This window comes from Caloenas nicobarica, chromosome 1, assembly GCF_036013445.1.
Source record: "Caloenas nicobarica isolate bCalNic1 chromosome 1, bCalNic1.hap1, whole genome shotgun sequence".
Classification (NCBI taxonomy): domain Eukaryota; kingdom Metazoa; phylum Chordata; class Aves; order Columbiformes; family Columbidae; genus Caloenas; species Caloenas nicobarica.
Genome location: NC_088245.1, coordinates 770,896 through 789,402, shown reverse-complemented (window position 1 = coordinate 789,402; position 18,507 = coordinate 770,896). Strand labels below are relative to the sequence as shown.

Sequence of the window (18,507 nt, the reverse complement as noted above, 5' to 3'; positions counted from 1 at the left end):
GGCCAGCGCTCAGCCCCCCTTTCCCCTCCATGGCCCCTCCAGAGTCCCCCCCGAAACAGCAGGACACGGGCTGGGAAAGGGGCAGCTCGGGGGGGCCGGTGCAGAGCGGGGACAACCCCAGCTGGGACACGGCGAGACACGGGCAGAGCCACGGGCTGGTGCATCCATCGGTGTTTGGGGTTGTTCCCATCACCACGGCCCCACTGCGGCCCCGCGGCCCCTACTCGGGCACATCCACGATGAGCGGAGCCACGTAGTCCGAGTGCCGGATCCCGAACGTCAGCCCCTCCGGCCGGCGCTGCGGTGCGGGGGGACACACGGTGACGCCGGGGGTGTCCCGGCCCCCCCTGCCCGCACCCCGGCCCTGCCCGCGCCGGCGGGACCCCCGGTGCCCCCACCTGCTCGGGGTTGTAGGCGCCAGGGCCAGGTTTTTGGGTGTTGTCCCCGGGGAGCGAGTTGCGTGCCAGCATGGAGTAGTGCGGGGCCCGGTTCTTGTACACGTCGGCGCTCACCACGCGGTACCCGCAGGGCCCCGGCGTCTGCGGGCACAGCCTGTGGGGTCGTGTCCCCGGCACACAGACCCCCAGCCCCACGCACCACAGACCCCCAGCACCCAGAACCCCCGGTTTCCCAGACCCCCGGCACCGCAGACCCCTGGCACCCAGGCCCCTGGCATCCAGACCCCACAGCCCCACACCACCCCAGCCCCTCAGTTTCCCAGCCTCCCGGCAACCAGACCCCCCAGCCCCGCAGCACCCCTGGCCCCCCAGCACCCCAGACCCCTGGTACCCCAGCTCCCCAGCTCCTTGGCACCCCAAGTCCCCAGCACCCCAGACCCCTGTTCCCCTGGCAGCCCAGCACCCCAGACTCCTGGCACCTCAGACTCTCAGCACCCAGACCCTCGGCCTCCTGGCACCCCAGATCTTTGACACCCCAGTCCCCCGCCACCCCAGACCCTCTGATCCCAGCACCCCATCCCCCTGACCCCTCAGACCCCTGACCCCTCAGACCCCTGACACCCCAGACCCCTGACCCCCCCGACCCCTAACACCCCAGCCCCCTGGCACCCCAGCCCCCCAACATTCAGCCCCCCAGCCCCACCTCACCTTGCACAGATCCTCGTAGAAGGCACCGTGGGTGCTGCGCCCCGGCATGGAGTAGTTGGGGGCTGAGCTCTTGTTCACCACGCGGGGCCCCAGCATGGGGGGCAGCCGGTAGGCAGCGGGGCCTGGGGAAATGGGGTGCAGGGTGCTCTGCCGGGGGCTGGGGGGCAGGGGGAGACCCCCCTTGGAGAGGTGGGGAGGGAGGGCTCAGCCCAGGGATGATTCGGGGCTCAGCATGGGGAAAATTGGGGGCTCAGCCCAGGGATGATGGGGGGCTCAGCATGGGAATAATTGGGGGCTCAGCCCAGGGATGATGGGGGGCTCAAGATGGAGGTCCCTGCCCAGGGGGGATGTTGGGGAGCCCAACCCAGCCGAGGCGGGATGCTGGGGGACCCAACCCATCCCGGGGGGGATGTTGGGGGTCCCATCCCAGGGAGGATGCTGGGGGTCCCAGCCCAAGGATGATGGGGGGGTCATGATGGGCATCCCAGCCCGGCCCAGGGGGGACATTGGGGGTCCCAGCCCAGGGATAACGCTGGGGGGCCCACTCCGGCCCCCATCTCTCCTACCTGGGGTCTGTTGGCTGCTGAGCTGCCGGGTGCGGGAGGCCAGAGAGTACTCGGGTGCCGAGGGAAAAGCCAACGCGTTGGCCTTCTCTGGGGTGTAGCGGGCTGGGGGGAGAGCGGGGGGCTCGGCACGGGCACGGCTGGGGGGTCCCCAGCCCTGCCACCCACCCCAGGGCTCCTGGCCCCCCTCACCTGGCCCGGGGGTGTTCATGGGCTGCAGGTCGCGGGGACGGCTGTAGATGGAGTAAGCGGGGATCCCGTCCTTGCCCCGGATGGTGACCCCGCTGGCCAGCCCGTACACGGGGCCGGGGGAGCGCTCGTGCAGCCGCCCCTCCATGCGCACCCCGAAGCTGTAGGCGGGGGCGCGCCAGCGGGAAGGGTCGTGCAGACGGTAGCCTGGGCGGGCAGGGGGCTCGGTGGGCTGCGGGACCCCCGGTCCCTGTCCCCCAGCACACCGCCGGCACCACGCCCCCCCTGGCCCCCCGCGGCCCCGACTCACCGACGTTGGTGGGGAGCCCATACTTGGGCCCAGGGCCTTTGAAGAGAGCGGCGATGGGCCCCCGTGGGCGGTGGGGCCTCCAGCTGCCCACCCAGCCGTCGTTCGACATGGTGGCCCCTGCGGAGAGCAAGCGCGGCCCCTCAGCCCCAGAGCCTGAGCCCCGAGCCCCCACCCCAGGACGAGACGGGGTCCGGAACGGTCCACGGGCACTGCCGGCAGCTCTGGCAGCCCAGCGGCACCCGCGTCACAATGGCCGGGGGGCTCCGGGGCTCTGCACCCCCGCAGCCCAGCAACCCCTGCTCGGCATCCCGAGGATGAGAGCTGTGACATCCGGGGGGATCCCCTGCACCCAGGTGCACCCCAGCATCCCATGGGTGAACCGCAACAGCCCTTTGGTGAAGGCTCCAACACCCCAGGGAAGAAACCCCGGTACCCCGGGGTGCAGCTGCTGAGACACCAGGGATGTAGCCCCAGCACCCCAAGGATGCAAAGCCCAGCACCCCATAGATACAGCCCCAAGCACCCCATAGATACAGCCCCTGTTCCCCAAGGAAACAACCTCCAGCACCCCAAGGGATGCAGCTGCTGAGACACTGGGGATGCAGCCCCAGCACCCCACATATACAGCCCTCAGCACCCCAAGGATGCAGCCCCAGCACCCCAGGGGTGAAGCCTCTGGCACCCCATATATACAGCCCCCAGCACCCTGTATATACAGGCCCTGGTACCCCATATACACAGCCTCTGGCACCCCATATATACAGCTCCTGGCACCCCATATATACAGCTCCTGGCACCCCACGGATGCAGCCCCAGCACCCCATATACACAGCCTCCAGTACCCCAGGAATGCAGCCCCTGGCACCCAGGGGTGAACTCCCCCCCAGCACCCCAAATATGCAGCCCCAGCACCCCATGGATGCACCCCAGCGCCCCATATATACAGCCCCCAATATGCCATATATATGGCCCCTTGGACCTCATGTATCCAGCCCCCAATACCCCATATATACAGCCCCCAGCACCCCACATGTACAGCCCCTGGGACCATGTATATACCGCCCCCAGCACCCCAGGGATGCACCCCCAGCCCCAGGGGGCTGCGGGGGCCCCTTACCCCGAGCGGTGCCGCGCTCCAGCCGGGTTCTCCTCCCCCAGTTACTATGGCACCTGCACAACAAACGGCACTGGGCAGCCTGGGATGGGGACACAGGGACACCGGGACACGGGGACATGGGGACATGAGGACGGGGACAGGGACACACAGGCAGGTCATGGGCGCACAGGGGCTGCAGGCAGTCACAGCCGTGGGGCTGCCCCACTGCAGGAGTCATCCCTGGGAGAGGCTGGTCCTTGGGGCACAGGGGTCCCACGGGGCCATAGGGGGTCAGTGGGGCTGGCTGGGGACCATGGGGGATCCATGGGGGTCAGTGGGGCTGGCTGGGGGCCATGGGGGATCCGTGGGGGTCAGTGGGGCTGGCTGGGGGCCATGGGGGATCCGTGGGGGTCAGTGGGGCTGGCTGGGGGCCATGGGGGATCCATGGGGGTCAGTGGGGCTGACGAGAGGCCATGGGGGTCCCACGGGGGCCATAGGGGCCCTAGAGGAGCCACTGGGGTTCCACAAGAGCTGTGGGGGATCCCACAGGGACCATGGGGACCCTCTTGGGTTCATGGGGGTCCCACACAGGTGACATGGTCTCCCTAAGGCCATGGGGGACCCTTGGGGATCACAGGGGTCCCACATGGGCCCTGGGGTCCCTCTGGGACCACAGAAGCCCCACAGGGGTGATGGGGGTGTCCCAGAGGCCGTGAGTGTCCTGTGGGTGCTGGGGGAGGCTGTGAGGGTCTGTTGGGGCTACGGGGGTCCATGGGGGCTATGGGGATTCATGGGGGCTATGGAGGTATTGTGGGGGCTATGGGGGGTCCATGGGGTCTATAGGGGTTGGTGGGGGCTGTGAGGGTCCTGTGGGAGCTATGGGGAATCTGTGGGAGCTCTGGGGGATCCATGGGAGTTATGGGGGCCTGTGGGGGCTATAGGGGTCCATGGGGATCCGTGGGGCCTGTGGGGTCTGTGGGGTGAGCTGTGGGGATCTGCGGGGTCTGTGGGGTGAGCTGTGGGGGTCTGTGGGGGCTGCAGGGTCTGTGGGGTGAGCTGTGGGGGTCTGTGGGGGCTGCGGGTCTGTGGGGTGAGCTGTGGGGCTCTGCCAGCCCAGCTCTGCCTCGGGCAGAGTGTTTCCCTGCCCTGGGCTGCCCAGACATGGTCCCTGTGCTGTCCCCATCCCTGTCCCCGTCCCTGTCCCCGTCCCTGTCCCCGTCCCCACACCCTGTGGCAGTTGGTGGCCGGGTGACCCTGGTGGGCTCCCCGGTGGGATCCCCCTTCCCAGCCCCACGGCGCTGGGTGTGTGGGGTCCCGATCCGGCAGCTGGGCCCCAGGCGCACTGGATGATGGACTGAAGAATCACAGGCTGGTTTAGTAAAACTGTTAAGGATGGTTAAACCCCAAAACTAGTAGCCCTGTTTGTTCCAGAATTGATAACCCTGTTTGTTCTGTTATCGTCACCTTCTTTACAAATATAAAGCATTACAAAAATACTCACAATAGTATTTCTATATTGATGTTTTGTTCTGTATTATATTTTGAAAAAGCACTTAGAAAGGCAAGTTTATTAGCTGTAAACTCATATCCTTCCAGCTGCCTAAAGCCCCAATCCAGGTGTTTGAAACCCTTGTTCAATACAGAACAAGGAGTTAAGACAACTTCTATTTTCCTTTCTGCAAGTGCCCTCGCTGCTTTCACATTTCCATGTGAACTAAGCAACAGTTGCTTGAGAAGCGCAGCGTGGTTTGTGCTCAACGGCAGGTGAGCAGCGCGGGTGCTTCTGAAGAAGAAGTTTCATCTCTAATGTGAGGCCTTGAGAAATACTTCATGGCTTTCATTTTTTATCCTTCTCACTGTCCAATACTTTATATATCTACCCAATACGTTATATTCGTCTCACACAGCATGGCCACTTCCCTTTGTGGTTCTCTTTATGGTGACAGGGACGGTGAAAGGGGAGGTGGCAGAGATGGTGACAAGGGAGGTGACAGGGATGGTGGCAGGGATGGTGGCACAGGCAGTGGCAGGGGAGGTGGCAGAGGAGGTGACAGGGGCAGTGAGGCTGGCATGGGGACCTCTGCTTGGCTCTGGGCGCTGGACTTGCACACAAAGGGTTTCCTGTAGGCACAGGCGTTACTGCACCACGTTGTGATATCTGGAGGGGAAAGAGCCCCTGGGACCCCCCAGGAGAGCGGCCCGGGCACACGCACTGTGTGTGTGCAAGGGACATCTGTGTGCACGTGGTGTGTATGTGTGCATGTGCTTATGTGTGTGCTGTGCATGTGTGTGTGCGCACACACGTGTGCACGGAGGAGATGGGGGAGTGTTTGTTCCTGCACAGCACACGTGTGCTTGTGTACCTGTCCGTGTGTGTCTGTGCACGGCCGTGTGTGTGTGCACCTGTCCGTGTGTGCGTGTGCACCTGTCCGTGTGTGCCTGTGCACGACCGTGTGTGTGCACGTGTGTGTGTGCACCTCTCCGTGTGTAGGATGTGGGGTGCAGGATGTAGGGGTGCAGCGTGTGCAGATGCAGGGTTACAGGGATGCTGGGGTGCAGAATGCAGGCTGTTGGGTGCAGGGTGCATAATGTGCAGTGTACTGGTGCTGGAGTGCAGGAGTGCAGGGAGTGGGGTGCAGCAGGCAGGGGCACAGGGGTGCAGGGTGCAGGGGTGCAGGGTGCAGGGGTGCAGGGGGCAGGGTGCAGCGCACAGGGGTGCAGGGTGCAGGAGTGCAGGGTGCAGGGGTGCAGGGCGCAGGATGCAGGGGACAGGGCACAGGGGTGCAGAGTGCAGGGTGCAGGGTGCAGAGGCCCAGGGTGCAGGGTGCAGGGGTGCAGGGTGCAGGGGTGCAAGGTGCAGGGGTCCAGGGTGCAGGGGTTCAGGGTGCAGGGTGCAGCTGGCAGGGGTGCAGGGCGCAGAGGTGAAGGGTGCAGGGGTGCAGGGCGCAGGGGTGCAGGGGTTCAGGGCGCAGGGGTGCAGAGTTCAGGGGTGCAGGGCACAGGGGTGCAGGGTTCAGGGTGCAGGGTGCAGAGGTGCAGGGTGCAGAGTGCAGGGGTTCAGGGGTGCAGAGTGCAGGTGGCAGGGGTGCAGGGTGCAGGTGACAGGGGTGCAGGGCTCTGGGCTCCTGGGCTGCCGTGACTGCAGGCTGGGGCAGGGGATGCCCTGCAGCCAGGACACCCCGATGTGGGGGTGCAGCCCCCCATGCTGGGGTTGCAGGGACTCACCTGCATCCCGGCGGGAGCTCAGCACGACCCGGGCACTGGCTCAGCCCCTCGGGAGCTGGGCTGCAGCCCCGGGGGGGTTTAATCTGCGCAGGTGGGGAGGGTGGGGGGAGGCACCCGTGAACCCGTGAATGAAATGTCATCCTTGCCCCACAGCAAACGGGGCTGACGCAGCCGGGGCCCATGGACGCAGGCGGCTCAGTGGCCCGTGTCCCCGCTGCTCCTTTGATGGGGCACCGCGGCAGGGACACCCCGGCTTTGCTCGTCATCACCCCACGAAGGGGCGGCTGCGCTCGGCTGCCGGTGACGGAGCCGAGGACGGGCGGGGACAAGATGAAAAGAGCTTCCCCGGCCCCGTGCGTCTGGCTTTTGTCTGTGGACCCATATGGCCCTGACACCATCGCTGCCACGTGTCCCCTCGCCCCGCGCTGGCACCTGAGCAGAGACAGCACCCAGTGACAGGGGTGCTGGGGGGGCCTCTCCTGCTGGGAAACAGGGCTTGTCGGGGTCCCTCACACATCGGGATGGGGCGCAGGTATGCCCAGCTCCATACTGGGATGGAGGGCAGGGGATGCCCAGCTCCATACTGGGACAGGGGGAGGGGGTGCCCAGCTCCATACTGGGATGGAGGGCAGGGGGTGCCCAGCTCCATACTGGGATGAAGGGCAGGGGATGCCCAGCTCCATACTGGGATGGAGGGCAGGGGATGCCCAGCTCCATACTGGGATGGAGGGCAGGGGATGCCCAGCTCCATACTGGGTTGGAGGGCAGGGGATGCCCAGCTCCATACTGGGACGGAGGGCAGGGGATGCCCAGCTCCATACTGGGACGGAGGGCAGGGGATGCCCAGCTCCATACTGGGACAGGGGGCAGGGGGTGCCCAGCTCCATACTGGGATGGAGGGCAGGGGGTGTCCAGCTCCATACTGGGACAGGGGGCAGGGGATGCCCAGCTCCATACTGGGCAGGGGATGCTCTGCAGCTGGGGGTGGTGTCAGGGGGTGTGAGCCCGTCTGCAGCCCCAGCCCCTCACCCGGGCAATGGGGCTGGGGGCTCCTCCAGCTCCGTGGCACCGAGGCCACAACCCGCAGTGCCATCCCGTGCCAGTGGCCCCGCAGCCAGTCACACCCCGACCTCAAACGCCTGTGGCATCAAACCGGCCGTGGGCCCCACGCCAAGGCGGCTGGCACAGCGGGGACGGCGGCCGGCACAGCGGGGACAGCACCAGCGCAGCCGCCTGGGGGGTCCAGCGCCTGGGCAGGGGGTTCAGCAGCCAGTCGGGGGCTTTGGTACGGCAGCTGCAGGGCTCAGACACCAGACACCGGGTTTGGCACGTGGTTGTGTCCCTTGGCACGCGACCGCGGAGCTTGGCACCTGGTCATGGGCCTCGGCACCTGGCCATGGGGCTTGGCACCCAGCCCTGGTGTCCATCACTGGACCATGGGGCTTGGTGCTCATCTGGGGGGTGCAGCACCCAGCTGTGGGGTGCAGCACCCAGCCATGATGTCCATCACCAGACCATGGAGCTCAGCACCCAGGTGCTGGGCTCTGCATCCAGGTGCGGGGTTTGGCAGCCACTGTGGGGTTTGACAGCCACCTTTGGCGCTGCTGGAGCAGCCGAAGGGCGAGTTGGGTGTAATGGAAACATACTGTCAGGGAAGGATCAATCCTTATCAGGAGGCAGCGGCAGTTTTGATAAGAGCAGCAGAACCGCTGACAAGGAACAGTCGCTCAGGGAAAGCAGAAGTTGGTAACGGCCGCGGCAGCAGCCGGTGACCCCCCGAGCATGACGTTGACCAGTGTTGGGGGGGACTCTGCACGTACAGGGGATGCTTGGCGGGGGGGGGCACTATACAGAGGTGGCAGGGGAACAAGGGATGGAAAACACCTGGGGATGGGAATGGGGTCACTGGAAGTGGTGATGGACGGGAGGGGCAGAGGTGGGATCATAGAATTACAGGATGGTTTGGGTTGAAGGGACTTTGAAGTTCACCCAGTGCCCCCCCTGCCATGAGCAGGGACATCTGCACCAGCTCAGGTTGCTCAGAGCCCCGTCCAGCCTGGCCTGGGATGTCTCCAGGGATGGTTCAGCCACCACCTCTCTGGGAACCTGGGCCAGGCTCTCACCGCCTGCAGGGCCAACAATTTCTTCCTCATGTCCGGCCTGAATCTCCCTCCTTTAGTTTAAAACCATCACCCCTTGTCCTATCACAACAGGCCCTGCTCAAAAGTCTGTCCCCATCTTTCTTCTTGGCCCCTTTTAAGTCCAGAAAGGCCGCACTAAGGTCTCCCCAGAGCTTCTCTTCTCCAGCTGAGCACCCAGCTCTCCCAGCCTGTCCTCCCAGCAGAGCTGTTCCAGCCTCGGGTCATTGCTGGGGCTGCTCTGGCCCCTCTCCAGCAGGTCCATGTGTGTCCTGTGCTGAGGACCCAGAGCTGGCCCAGCACTGCAGGGGAGAATGGGACCCAGGGGTGCGGGGGGGACCCAGAGATGTGGGGGGACCCAAGGGCGGGGGGGTTGAGCAGCCGTCTTTGGGGCTCAGTTGTGTCAAGACCCGACAACCACAATGGTCAGAACCAGCCCTGGGCTTGTGAAAGGGGGAGATGATGGGGCTGATAAAAGCACTGGGCGTTGGGGCGGAGGGGACCCGGTTTTGGAGTCGGGGTGGCGGACCCCGTTTTTGGTTATGGTGATGGGCCCTTGCTCCCCCGGCCACGCTGCTGTGGGCCGGCTGTTGGAGCAGGGATGGGGTGTCCGTGGGGGCGATGGGGGTGTCGGGGTGACTGCAGCTGCCCCCACAGCACCCCAAACATGAGAGGCAGAGGGAGCAGAGTGCTGGCTGCCCCATGAGCCCCTGCACAACCTGTACAGGCACCTACACAATGTTTACAGACACCTACACAACCTATACAGGCAACTACACAACATGTACAGGCACCTACACAACGTATACAGGCAGCTACATGACATAGATGGGCTCCCGTGCAACACAGATGGGCACCTACAGAAGATAGATGGGCCCCTGTGCAACACATACAGTCTCCTCCACAACATGTATGGACTCCTACACAACACCTATGGGCTGCTGTTCAGCATACACGGGCTCCTACACAACATACACAGGTACTCACGCAACATATACAGGCTCCTACATGACATATATGGGCACCTACACAATGTGTATGGGCTCTTACACAACACGTACAGGCCTCTACACAACATACGCGGTCTCCTACACAACACGGATGGGCTAATGTCCAATATCCATGGGCTCCTACACAACATACCTGAGTTCAGACACAGCATATACAGGCTGCTACGCAACGCGTCCCGGTCCCACCTCGCTCATGGTCCTGGCTGTGTCTGTCACCATCACGGGCAGTGGGAGCACCAGAGCGAAGATGGGTTTGGGGGGAAACTCCCCTAATCGCCTTTTTCTCTTATAATTATTATTTTTTTAATATGTCTGTAATGCATATATAAAAATAATCATTACGTATCATTATATCAATATTACATCGTGTTACATTATATTATTCTATTTATATATACATATATATATCCAGTTCGCACGCCAGCCCCAAGGAACCCCCTGCACCAATGCCACCTGGACACCTTGGGGACATCCGGTAACAAGTCCCCAGCTGCAAGTGATGACAGTTGTGACAGTCTGGAGCTCTGGCCTCTGGCACGGGAGGTGAGCATCATGAATCACCAAAGATCCTGCAATTTCACTGGTCCTGCCTGCCCATGCTGCAGTTCACAGCTGGTGTCCCCAGGGATGTTGCTGCCCCAGCGGTGTCCGTGGGCTGAGTGGCGGTGTGGGAGCAGCCAGGAAGCCGTGCTGGTCTCACTGGGAGCACTGGGAGCCCTCGTTCTGGGCAGGGCAGAGAAGTTGTGATAAAGATCCCCCCCAGGAAAGCAGAAGTGGCCGGGTTGTGCCCATGCCCTGTCCCATGTCACAGACATAAAAGGAGCGGGTGCCCGACCTGAGGAGCTCCCGCCAGCACAGCCCTCGCCCGACAGACAGACTGACCTGGGGACACCCCTGGGACGTGGGTCACTCATCCAGAGACTTGTCAGCCACCCTGCGTCTGGGAGCCGGCTGGTGAGCGGCCCCTGCCCCCCGTCCCAGTATGAACCTGGGCAAACCCTGCCCTCCATCCCAGTATGGAGCTGGGTATCCCCTGCTCTCCATCCCAGTATGGAGCTGTGGACTCCCTGCCCTCCATCCCAGTATGGAGCTGGGTATCCCCTGCTCTCCATCCCAGTATGGAGCTGGGTATCCCCTGCTCTCCATCCCAGTATGGAGCTGGGTATCCCCTGCTCTCCATCCCAGTATGGAGCTGGGCACCCCCTGCCCTCCATCCCAGTATGGAGCTGGGTATCCCCTGCCCTCCATCCCAGTATGGAGCTGGGTATCCCCTGCCCTCCATCCCAGTATGGAGCTGGGTATCCCCTGCTCTCCATCCCAGTATGGAGCTGGGTATCCCCTGCCCTCCATCCCAGTATGGAGCTGGGCACCCCCTGCCCTCCATCCCAGTATGGAGCTGTGGACTCCCTGCCCTCCATCCCTGGGGGGCAGATGGTGCAAGGGCCCCCATGTCCCCGTTTCCCAGCGGGCAGGGCCCCCCCTGAGCAGTCAGTGCTGCGGGTGCCCCTCCCCGCTCCCCGCTCAGTCCGTGTCCCCCTCTCTCCCACAGCAGCAGGATGACCGGGGGGTCCCCGCCGTCCCCACTCCTGCTGGGCTGCCTGCTCCTCGCTGCCGGGCTGGCAGGTGAGTCCCTGCCTGGGGACAGGGGGACAATCCCCGCCTCAGGACAGGGGGACAACCCCCGCCCCAGGACAGGGGGACAATCCCTGCCCCAGGACAGGGGGACAATCCCCACCCCAGGCAGCAACGCTCAGCCCAGCACAGCCCCAGCCCTGACCCTGCTGCCTCCGCCCCAGACCCTGATCCCCGATCCCCAATCCCTGGTCCCAAACCCCTGATCACCAATTTCTGATCCCCGACCCCTGGTCCCTGATCCCAGACCCCTGATCCTCAATCCCTGATCCCAGACCCCTGATCCTCAATCCCTGACCCCCAATCCCTGATCCCGAGTCCTCCATCCCCAGTCACTGATCCCAAACCCCTGATCCCCAGCTCCTGATCCCTGATCCCCGACCCCTGATCCTCAATCCCTGATCCCTGATTCCCGATTCCCAATCCCTGATCCCCAACCCCTGATCCCCGATCTTGATCTTCTTGACCCCTCACTCCCACTCCCCACCCCGTGGCAGCCCCCCCATGCCCAGACCTGTCTGTGTCCCGCCCCGCACCCTGCCCAGGGCATGGCAGAGCCTGGGGGGGCCATTGTTGGGGGTCCCTCTGGGTGGGGAACCCCCTGGGTGGGGGTGCCCATGGGTGGGAGTTCCACTGGGTGGGGTCCCCCTGGGTGGGGATGCCCCTGCTGGGGTTCCCCGGGATGTGGCTGGTGCCAGGTGGGTGCTGGGGGGCCGATGCCCACTGGCCCCACACCCCCAGCAGACAGCCAGGCTCCCCCCATGACGGGGAGCATGGGCTGTGGGTTGGTGGTGGGTGTCCCCTCCCGTGGGACGGTGACACAGTGACAGCTCTGCCCGTGTCTGGAAGGTGCCCTGGCTGCCCGCCCCAGCTCTGTCCCCACACGGAAGGGGGCCGCCAGCTGCCCCCTCAACTGGCTGTACCACCGGGGCTACTGCTACGGGTACTTTGTCCAGAGGAGGACCTGGGCTGAGGCCGAGGTGGGTGCTGGCACTGGGGGTCACCGGGGGGGTCCCCAGAGGGCACGGCGCGTGAGGACCAGGGACAACACCCCGGCCAGGAGCAGGACCCCGCGCAGGGGCTGCAGCCTGGGGGGGCTCTGCTCTGTCTGGGGGGGCTCTGCTGCGCTCCCCCCACTGCCGGGTGGTCTGTGCGGGGGTGCCCAGCACCCGGTGCCGGGGTGGGCGCAGGTGCTGGGTGCTGACCCCCCGTACCCCGCCAGGAGGAATGCAGGCGGTACGGCCCCAAGGGGCGGCTGGCCTCCCTCCACAGCGCGGGGGCCACCAGGGTCCTCGCCCGCTACGTCTCCAGCCAGAGGGACAAGGACAACACCTGGGTCGGGCTGTACGACAAGGAGCACGTGAGTGTCGGGGGGATGCACCTCTGCCTGGGGGCTGCCCTGGGCACTGTCCCGGGCACCCCCTGACCCCCCCGGGTGCTGACTGACCCCATCCCTGGGCACCCCCTGACCCCACCCCGGCCACCCCCGTCCCGCAGAGCCGCGGCTGGAAGTGGTCGGATGACTCCGTCATTGACTACACCAACTGGGCGCCGGGACAGCCCGACAACCAGTGGGACAAGGAGGACTGCGTGGTGCTGGACGTCTTCTCGGGTGAGCCAGGGCTGGGGGGAGCGGGGGCCACCCCCAGCAACCCCGCTGCTGCGGGAGAGTTGGGGTGTCCGGTGGTAAATGGGAAGTGATGGAGGTGGGGGTGATGTATGGGGAGTTCAATGGAGATAAGAGGGGTGATGGAGTTGGGGGTGATGGGAGGGTGACGGAGGTACAAGGGCAGTGTCAGGGGGTGACAGGGCTCAGGGTGACTCACTATCCCACCTCCAGGTTTCAAACTCTGGCATGACTACCCGTGCAATGTCAAGTTCCCCTTCCTGTGCCAGCACGAGCTCTGAGGGGGCGCTGGACCCCCGGCACCGGGGGTGTCCCTGCGCCCCTCCCTGCCCGTCACCCTGCGGGGCCCCCCGGTTTGTCCCCACCAGCCCCCACACACCTGGCAGGAATAAACGTTGGCTTGAGCACCTGGCACCCACCCGCACCCGTCTGCTCCCCCCACACGTGGGCATGGGCAGTGCCACTGCCAAAGCCACCTGTGCCCCACACGGCCGGTGTCCAGCCCCACGGTCAGGGGATGGACACGTCCTGCCCTGGGGACACCTCCTGCCTTGGGGACTCCCACTGCTCTGGGGACACCTGCTGCTGTGGGGACATGTCCTGAGAGGAGGACACGTCCTGCCCTGGGGACATCTCCTGCCTTGGGGACACTTCCTGCCTTGGGGACACCCACTGTCCTGAGGACACCTCCTGCCTTGGGGACATTTCCTCCCTTTGGGACACTCCTGCCCTGGGGACACCCACTGCCCTGGGGACACCCTGGGCCCCACGGTGCCAGCACCTGTCCCCTCTCCCTGTCAATGGTAGTGATGGAACCATCCCGGCCTTATTTATTTTGACCATAAAATGGAGAAAAACCGGTATAACACCAGTGCGGGAGGGTGGCTGGGGACATCGGGGTCCATGCTGCGGGTTTGCACCCCCGGGACTGCACCTGCTGTCACCCTGCAGTGCCCTCCTGTTCCCCACACTGTTCCCGCATGGGGGCGGCACTGACCCCCCCGGTCTGTGGGGCGAAGGGCCGGGGGGGTCCCTGCCCTCAGCTGTGCCCCGTCCCTCTTCGTCCCCTTCCCCGGGCCAGGCCGGCGGGGAGCTCGGGGACACCCGGTGCTGCTGGGTCCCGTCCCCCGGGGGTGTCCCCTGGTGGGGGTTTGTGCAGGGTGGGCAGCGCGGGGGCCACGGACACGGTGGAGGAAGACGCGGGGACACGGTGCTTCGAGGCACTTTATTGTGGGGTCCCTCCGCGGCCAGGGAGGGGGGCCGGGGGAGGTGTCTGGGGGCAACGTGGCAGCGGGGTTTGGGGTTTGGGGGGGCTGTGATTGGTGCAGGGGGGCGGGAGGGTTTAGGGGGGCTGTGATTGGTGCTGTGGGGCAGGGGGGTTGGGGGGGCTGTGAAGGGTGCAGGGAGGCGGGGGGGATGGGAGGGCTGTGAGGAGTGCTGTGGGGCAGGGGGGGTGGGGGGGCTGTGAGGGGTGCAGTGGGGCAGGGGGGGTGGGGGGGCTGTGATTGGCAGTGGGGCAGGGGGTTGGGGGCCCGGGTCGGGCTGTGCTGCACGCTGCAATGGGGTGCAGGGTCCGGGGATTTGGGGTGTGCCGCAGGGGGACACAGGGTTTGGGGTGCGGGCGCAGTCGGGGGGCTGTCTCAGGGCCCCCCCTGGGCGCTGTATTTGCAGACGAAGGGTTTCCTCTCGCTGCAGGAATCGTCCTCCCAGGACATGAAACCTGCGGGGAAGCGGAGGGAGCGCTGGGGGGGCTGGGGGACCCTCCCCGGTCTGCTCCTCCCCGCGCGGGGGTGTCGCCCCCCCGGCCCGGGGTCCCCGCTCACCCGAGGAGTCCTCCAGCGCCGCGCACAGCCGCCCCCGCGGGAAATCGTCCCCCTCCCAGGCCGAGTAGCGCTTGGGGGACCCGTCCACCCACATCCAGGCCTGGCTCTGGGACGGGACACGGCGTCAGCGGGGACACGGGGGACACGGGGGACACGGGGGACACGGGGGACACGAGCGGCACGGGGAACACGGGGTGCGGGCGCTGCCGAGAGGGGCAAACGGCAGCCAGTGCGGGGAGGTGCAGGCGGGGACAGGACGGACAAACGGACACGGGCAGTACAGGAACATGGGTGGGTGCGGGCAGGGACAGGGGCGGGCAGGGCAGGGACAGGGGCGGGCAGGGCACGGGCAGCTCTGTGGGACGGGGGGCACGGGCTCGCGTGGGAGGGGCCCGGGGCAGAGTGTTGGGGTGGTGACCCCCCAGGAACATGGGGGGAGCTGCAGGCAGCAGTGCAGGGGTAGCGGTGCAGGCAGCGGTGCAGGCAGCATTGCAGGCAGTGGTGCAGGCAGCGGTGCAGGGTAGCGGTGCAGGGTAGCGGTGCAGGGGTAGCGGTGCAGGGTAGCGGTGCGGGCAGCGGTGCGGGCAGCGGTGCAGGGTAGCGGTGCAGGGGTAGCGGTGCAGGGTAGCGGTGCGGGCAGCGGTGCAGGCAGGGGTGCAGGCAGCGGTGCAGGCAGGGGTGCAGGCAGGGGTGCAGGCAGCGGTGCGGGCAGGGGTGCGGGCAGCGGTGCGGGCAGCGGTGCGGGCAGAGGTGCAGGCAGGGGTGCAGGGTAGCGGTGCGGGCAGGGGTGCAGGCAGAGGTGCGGGCAGGGGTGCAGGCAGCAGTGCGGGCAGGGGTGCAGGCAGGGGTGCAGGGTAGCGGTGCGGGCAGGGGTGCAGGCAGAGGTGCGGGCAGGGGTGCAGGCAGCAGTGCGGGCAGGGGTGCAGGCAGAGGTGCGGGCAGCAGTGCGGGCAGGGGTGCAGGCAGCGGTGCGGGCAGCGGTGCGGGCAGGGGTGCAGGCAGCGGTGCGGGCAGCGGCCACTCACGCGGTGGTAGAGGCCGATCCAGACGTTCTCCTCCTCCTCGTCGCGGCGCTGGCGCTGGGCGATGAAGGCCGCCAGGGCACGGTGCTCCTCAGGGGTGTGCAGCGAGGCCAGGTGACACCCGCTGCGCGTGGCCTTGCACCAAGCCTACCCGGGACAGGCGGGTCGGGGGGGGCCGGCAGCGCTGCCTGCACAGCGGGGGCCGGGACACCCCCCAGCACCTACCTCTGCCTTCCTCCAGCTGAGCTCCTGCCCGAAGTACCCGTAGCACTGTCCCCTGAGGTCCAGCCAGCCCCGGGGACACTTGTTCGCCTGTGCCCCTACGGGGGGCGAGGGGCCGTGGGGTGAGGGGCTGCATTGGGCCCCCCCCAGCAACACCAGCCACAGCCATGACCCGGGGGGCTCAGGGCACCCCTGGCCTCCATCTAGAGAGGCTGCTCCAGAGTCCCCGCACTTTGGGGAGCGCCTGGTGTCCCCTCTGTGCATCCCCGGGTTGCGCAGGGAGCTGTGGAGGGCAGGGCAGGCAGGGCAGGCAGGGCAGGGAGCTGTGGAGGGCAGGGCAGGCAGGGCAGGCAGGGCAGGGAGCTGTGGAGGGCAGGGCAGGCAGGGCAGGCAGGGCAGGGAGCTGTGGAGGGCAGGGCAGGCAGGGCAGGCAGGGCAGGGAGCTGTGGAGGGCAGGGCAGGCAGGGCAGGCAGGGCAGTCAGGGCAGGCAGCGAGACAGGGGCCGCTCGGGGGCGGGAAGTGGGGGCAAAAGGCCCAGGATGGGGGTCAGGCAGAGGAGAGGGCAGGGCAGGGTGTGGGCGAGGGGCTCACCTGGCAGCAAGGGGTGCAGGGCCAGGCAGCCGAGCAGGCAGAGCCCCAGGACAGCAGCTGCTCCCATCCTCTCCCTTCCCTGCAGAGAGAGGGGTGGCTGGAGCGGGGTGTGGGGCTGGCCGGGGCACCCACTGCCTCACAGCACCCACCACCCCAGCACCCACCACCCCAGCACCCACCACCTGCCCCAGCACCCACCACTCCAGAACCCACCACCTGCCCCAGGACCCACCACCTGCCCCAGCACCCACCACCTGCCCCAGCACCCACCACCCCAGAACCCACCACCCCAGCACCCACCACCTGCCCCAGCACCCACCACCCCAGAACCCACCACCTGCCCCAGGACCCACCACCCCAGAACCCACCACCCCAGCACCCACCGCCTACCCCAGCACCCACCACCCCAGAACCCACCACCTGCCCCAGGACCCACCACCTTCCCCAGCACCCACCACCCCAGCACCCACCACCTGCCCCAGCACCCACCACCCCAGCACCCACCACCCCAGAACCCACCGCCTACCCCAGCATCCCCCACCCCAGCACCCACCATTCCCAAGCACCCCCCAGCACCTGCGAGAGCAGTGACGTGGCGATGGGCCCAGCTGGAGCTGCCGCAGCTGCCCCGGTGCATTTATAGGCGCTGTGGCCGGGGCGTCGGGCAGTGCAGGGGATGGGGCGGGTGGCACCCGCTCCTGGCAGCCACATCAAAGAGGAGGCGGCCGCCCCACGGCTCCGCATCGCCATGCACGGGCAGAAGTCCCAGAGCTGGCACAGCCCCCAGCAGGACCCCCAGCCCAGGCCTCCCCTTGTCTGAACAGCCCCAGAGACACCAGGCCCTGGATGGATGTCCCTGTGGTCCCCATCAGGGCCAGCAGCCAGTGCCACCCAGGACCCCATGGCAGAGCCCCCTGTCCCAGGGCCACCTCTGCACCCCCAGCAGCAAGTCCCGCTGTGGACGATGCTCCCAAACACATCAGGAGCTCCCAGCCCCGTGCCCAGCCAAGCCCCACAGTCCTGGCCCCACTGTCCCACTCTCCGCACCCCTGGGTGCTGCCTCCCTCCCTGCACCCCCAGGGAAGCAACACCAACCGGCACAGGGAGCAGGGCTGTGCTGGGTGCAGTGTCAGTCCAGCAGCACGACCAACCCTGGCCCCACTCATTGTCCCCAGGTGTCACAGGGACCATCCCGGCAGAGCCCTGCTTGTGTCTGTGTGTCTGGTGTTGACCCCAATGATGGTGCACAGCCCTGGGCAACACCTCACCATGCTGTTCCCTCTGTGCTGGGCACTACCCAGCACTGGCAGGGGTGTCCTGTGGCACGTACCGTGTTGGTGTGAGCACCCATAGCTCTGGTGTGAGCACCCACCACACTGGAGTGAGCACCCACAGCTCCAGTGTGAGCACCCACAGCTCCGGTGTGAGCACCCATAGTCCTGGTGTGAGCACCCACAGCTCTGGTGTGAGCACCCACCACACTGGAGTGAGCACCCATAGCTCTGGTGTGAGCACCCACCACACCGGTGTGAGCGCCCACAGCTCTGGTGTGAGCACCCACAGCTTCAGTGTGGGCACACACAGCTCCAGCATTGTGGTCCAGCCAGCATGGGGGTCTGGTTGCTGGCTCGGAACCCCCAGGCAGTGCCACACTTTGACATGACACAACACAAGGGCTAAGTGATGGAGGATGATGGGCATGGACCTGTGCGGGGAGTAGGGTGATGGGGACCCCCAGGAAACAGGGGGTGCCGGGAGGGAGCATCCTGTCACAGGGTGCTGTCCCCCGGGCACGCAGCCCCTCGAGCAGGGTTGTGCTGGGGGGTGCAGGTGCTGCAGTTTCGGGGAGCGGCGCAGGGCCAGGGCTGGGCTCACTGACCGTGGCCAGGATCAGATAAGGGAGCAGGAACCAGCAGCTCCCAGCACGGCTCCAGACGTGGATCGTGGCTCCA

At 66.3% G+C, this 18,507-nt stretch overlaps 3 protein-coding genes across 4 annotated transcripts; 1 reads left to right on the top strand and 2 right to left on the bottom strand.

Moving 5' to 3' along the window:
* Positions 1-220: 220 nt before the first annotated feature.
* CIMAP1B (ciliary microtubule associated protein 1B) lies at positions 221-2,277 on the bottom strand. 2 transcript variants are annotated; one of them, XM_065658485.1, is made up of 6 exons: positions 2,169-2,277; positions 1,862-2,065; positions 1,673-1,774; positions 1,107-1,228; positions 399-539; positions 221-298 (listed from the first exon to the last, which is right to left on the bottom strand). In XM_065658485.1, the coding sequence occupies exons 1-6, from the start codon at positions 2,275-2,277 to the stop codon at positions 221-223; spliced, it is 756 nt and encodes a 251-aa protein (XP_065514557.1). The 2 variants fall into 2 exon arrangements, with proteins under 2 accessions (XP_065514557.1, XP_065514558.1); XM_065658486.1 differs by lacking the exon at positions 1,862-2,065.
* Positions 2,278-7,010: 4,733 nt separating this feature from the next.
* Positions 7,011-13,177, top strand: LOC136002993 (C-type Lectin CRL-like). The gene is made up of 7 exons (XM_065658250.1): positions 7,011-7,021; positions 10,556-10,591; positions 11,187-11,260; positions 12,119-12,249; positions 12,492-12,629; positions 12,767-12,881; positions 13,110-13,177. Exons 1-7 carry the CDS (start codon positions 7,011-7,013, stop codon positions 13,175-13,177), a joined length of 573 nt encoding a protein of 190 aa, XP_065514322.1.
* A 1,359-nt stretch (positions 13,178-14,536) lies between these two features.
* Positions 14,537-16,622, bottom strand: LOC135984574 (rheacalcin-1-like). The gene is made up of 5 exons (XM_065627006.1): positions 16,556-16,622; positions 15,967-16,061; positions 15,745-15,888; positions 14,720-14,825; positions 14,537-14,616 (listed from the first exon to the last, which is right to left on the bottom strand). The coding sequence occupies exons 1-5, from the start codon at positions 16,620-16,622 to the stop codon at positions 14,537-14,539; spliced, it is 492 nt and encodes a 163-aa protein (XP_065483078.1).
* Between the last annotated feature and the right edge of the window lie 1,885 nt (positions 16,623-18,507).

Bases quoted from the DNA above. Each gene is read 5' to 3' on its own strand.
- CIMAP1B (XM_065658485.1), bottom strand. From the start codon at position 2,277: ATGTCGAACGACGGCTGGGTGGGCAGCTGGAGGCCCCACCGCCCACGG. The intron at 1,229-1,672 runs GTAGGAGAGATG...CCATTTCCCCAG, and splicing joins CAGCAGCCAACAGACCCCAG to GCCCCGCTGCCTACCGGCTG. The intron at 299-398 runs GTGGGGGCACCG...CCCGCACCGCAG, and splicing joins GCGCCTACAACCCCGAGCAG to CGCCGGCCGGAGGGGCTGAC.
- LOC136002993 (XM_065658250.1), top strand. The intron at 10,592-11,186 runs GTGAGCGGCCCC...TCTCTCCCACAG, and splicing joins CTGCGTCTGGGAGCCGGCTG to CAGCAGGATGACCGGGGGGT. The intron at 12,250-12,491 runs GTGGGTGCTGGC...GTACCCCGCCAG, and splicing joins GGACCTGGGCTGAGGCCGAG to GAGGAATGCAGGCGGTACGG.
- LOC135984574 (XM_065627006.1), bottom strand. From the start codon at position 16,622: ATGGGAGCAGCTGCTGTCCTGGGGCTCTGCCTGCTCGGCTGCCTGGCC. The intron at 15,889-15,966 runs GTAGGTGCTGGG...TGTCCCGGGTAG, and splicing joins TCAGCTGGAGGAAGGCAGAG to GCTTGGTGCAAGGCCACGCG. The intron at 14,826-15,744 runs GTGAGTGGCCGC...GTCCCGTCCCAG, and splicing joins GGATCGGCCTCTACCACCGC to AGCCAGGCCTGGATGTGGGT.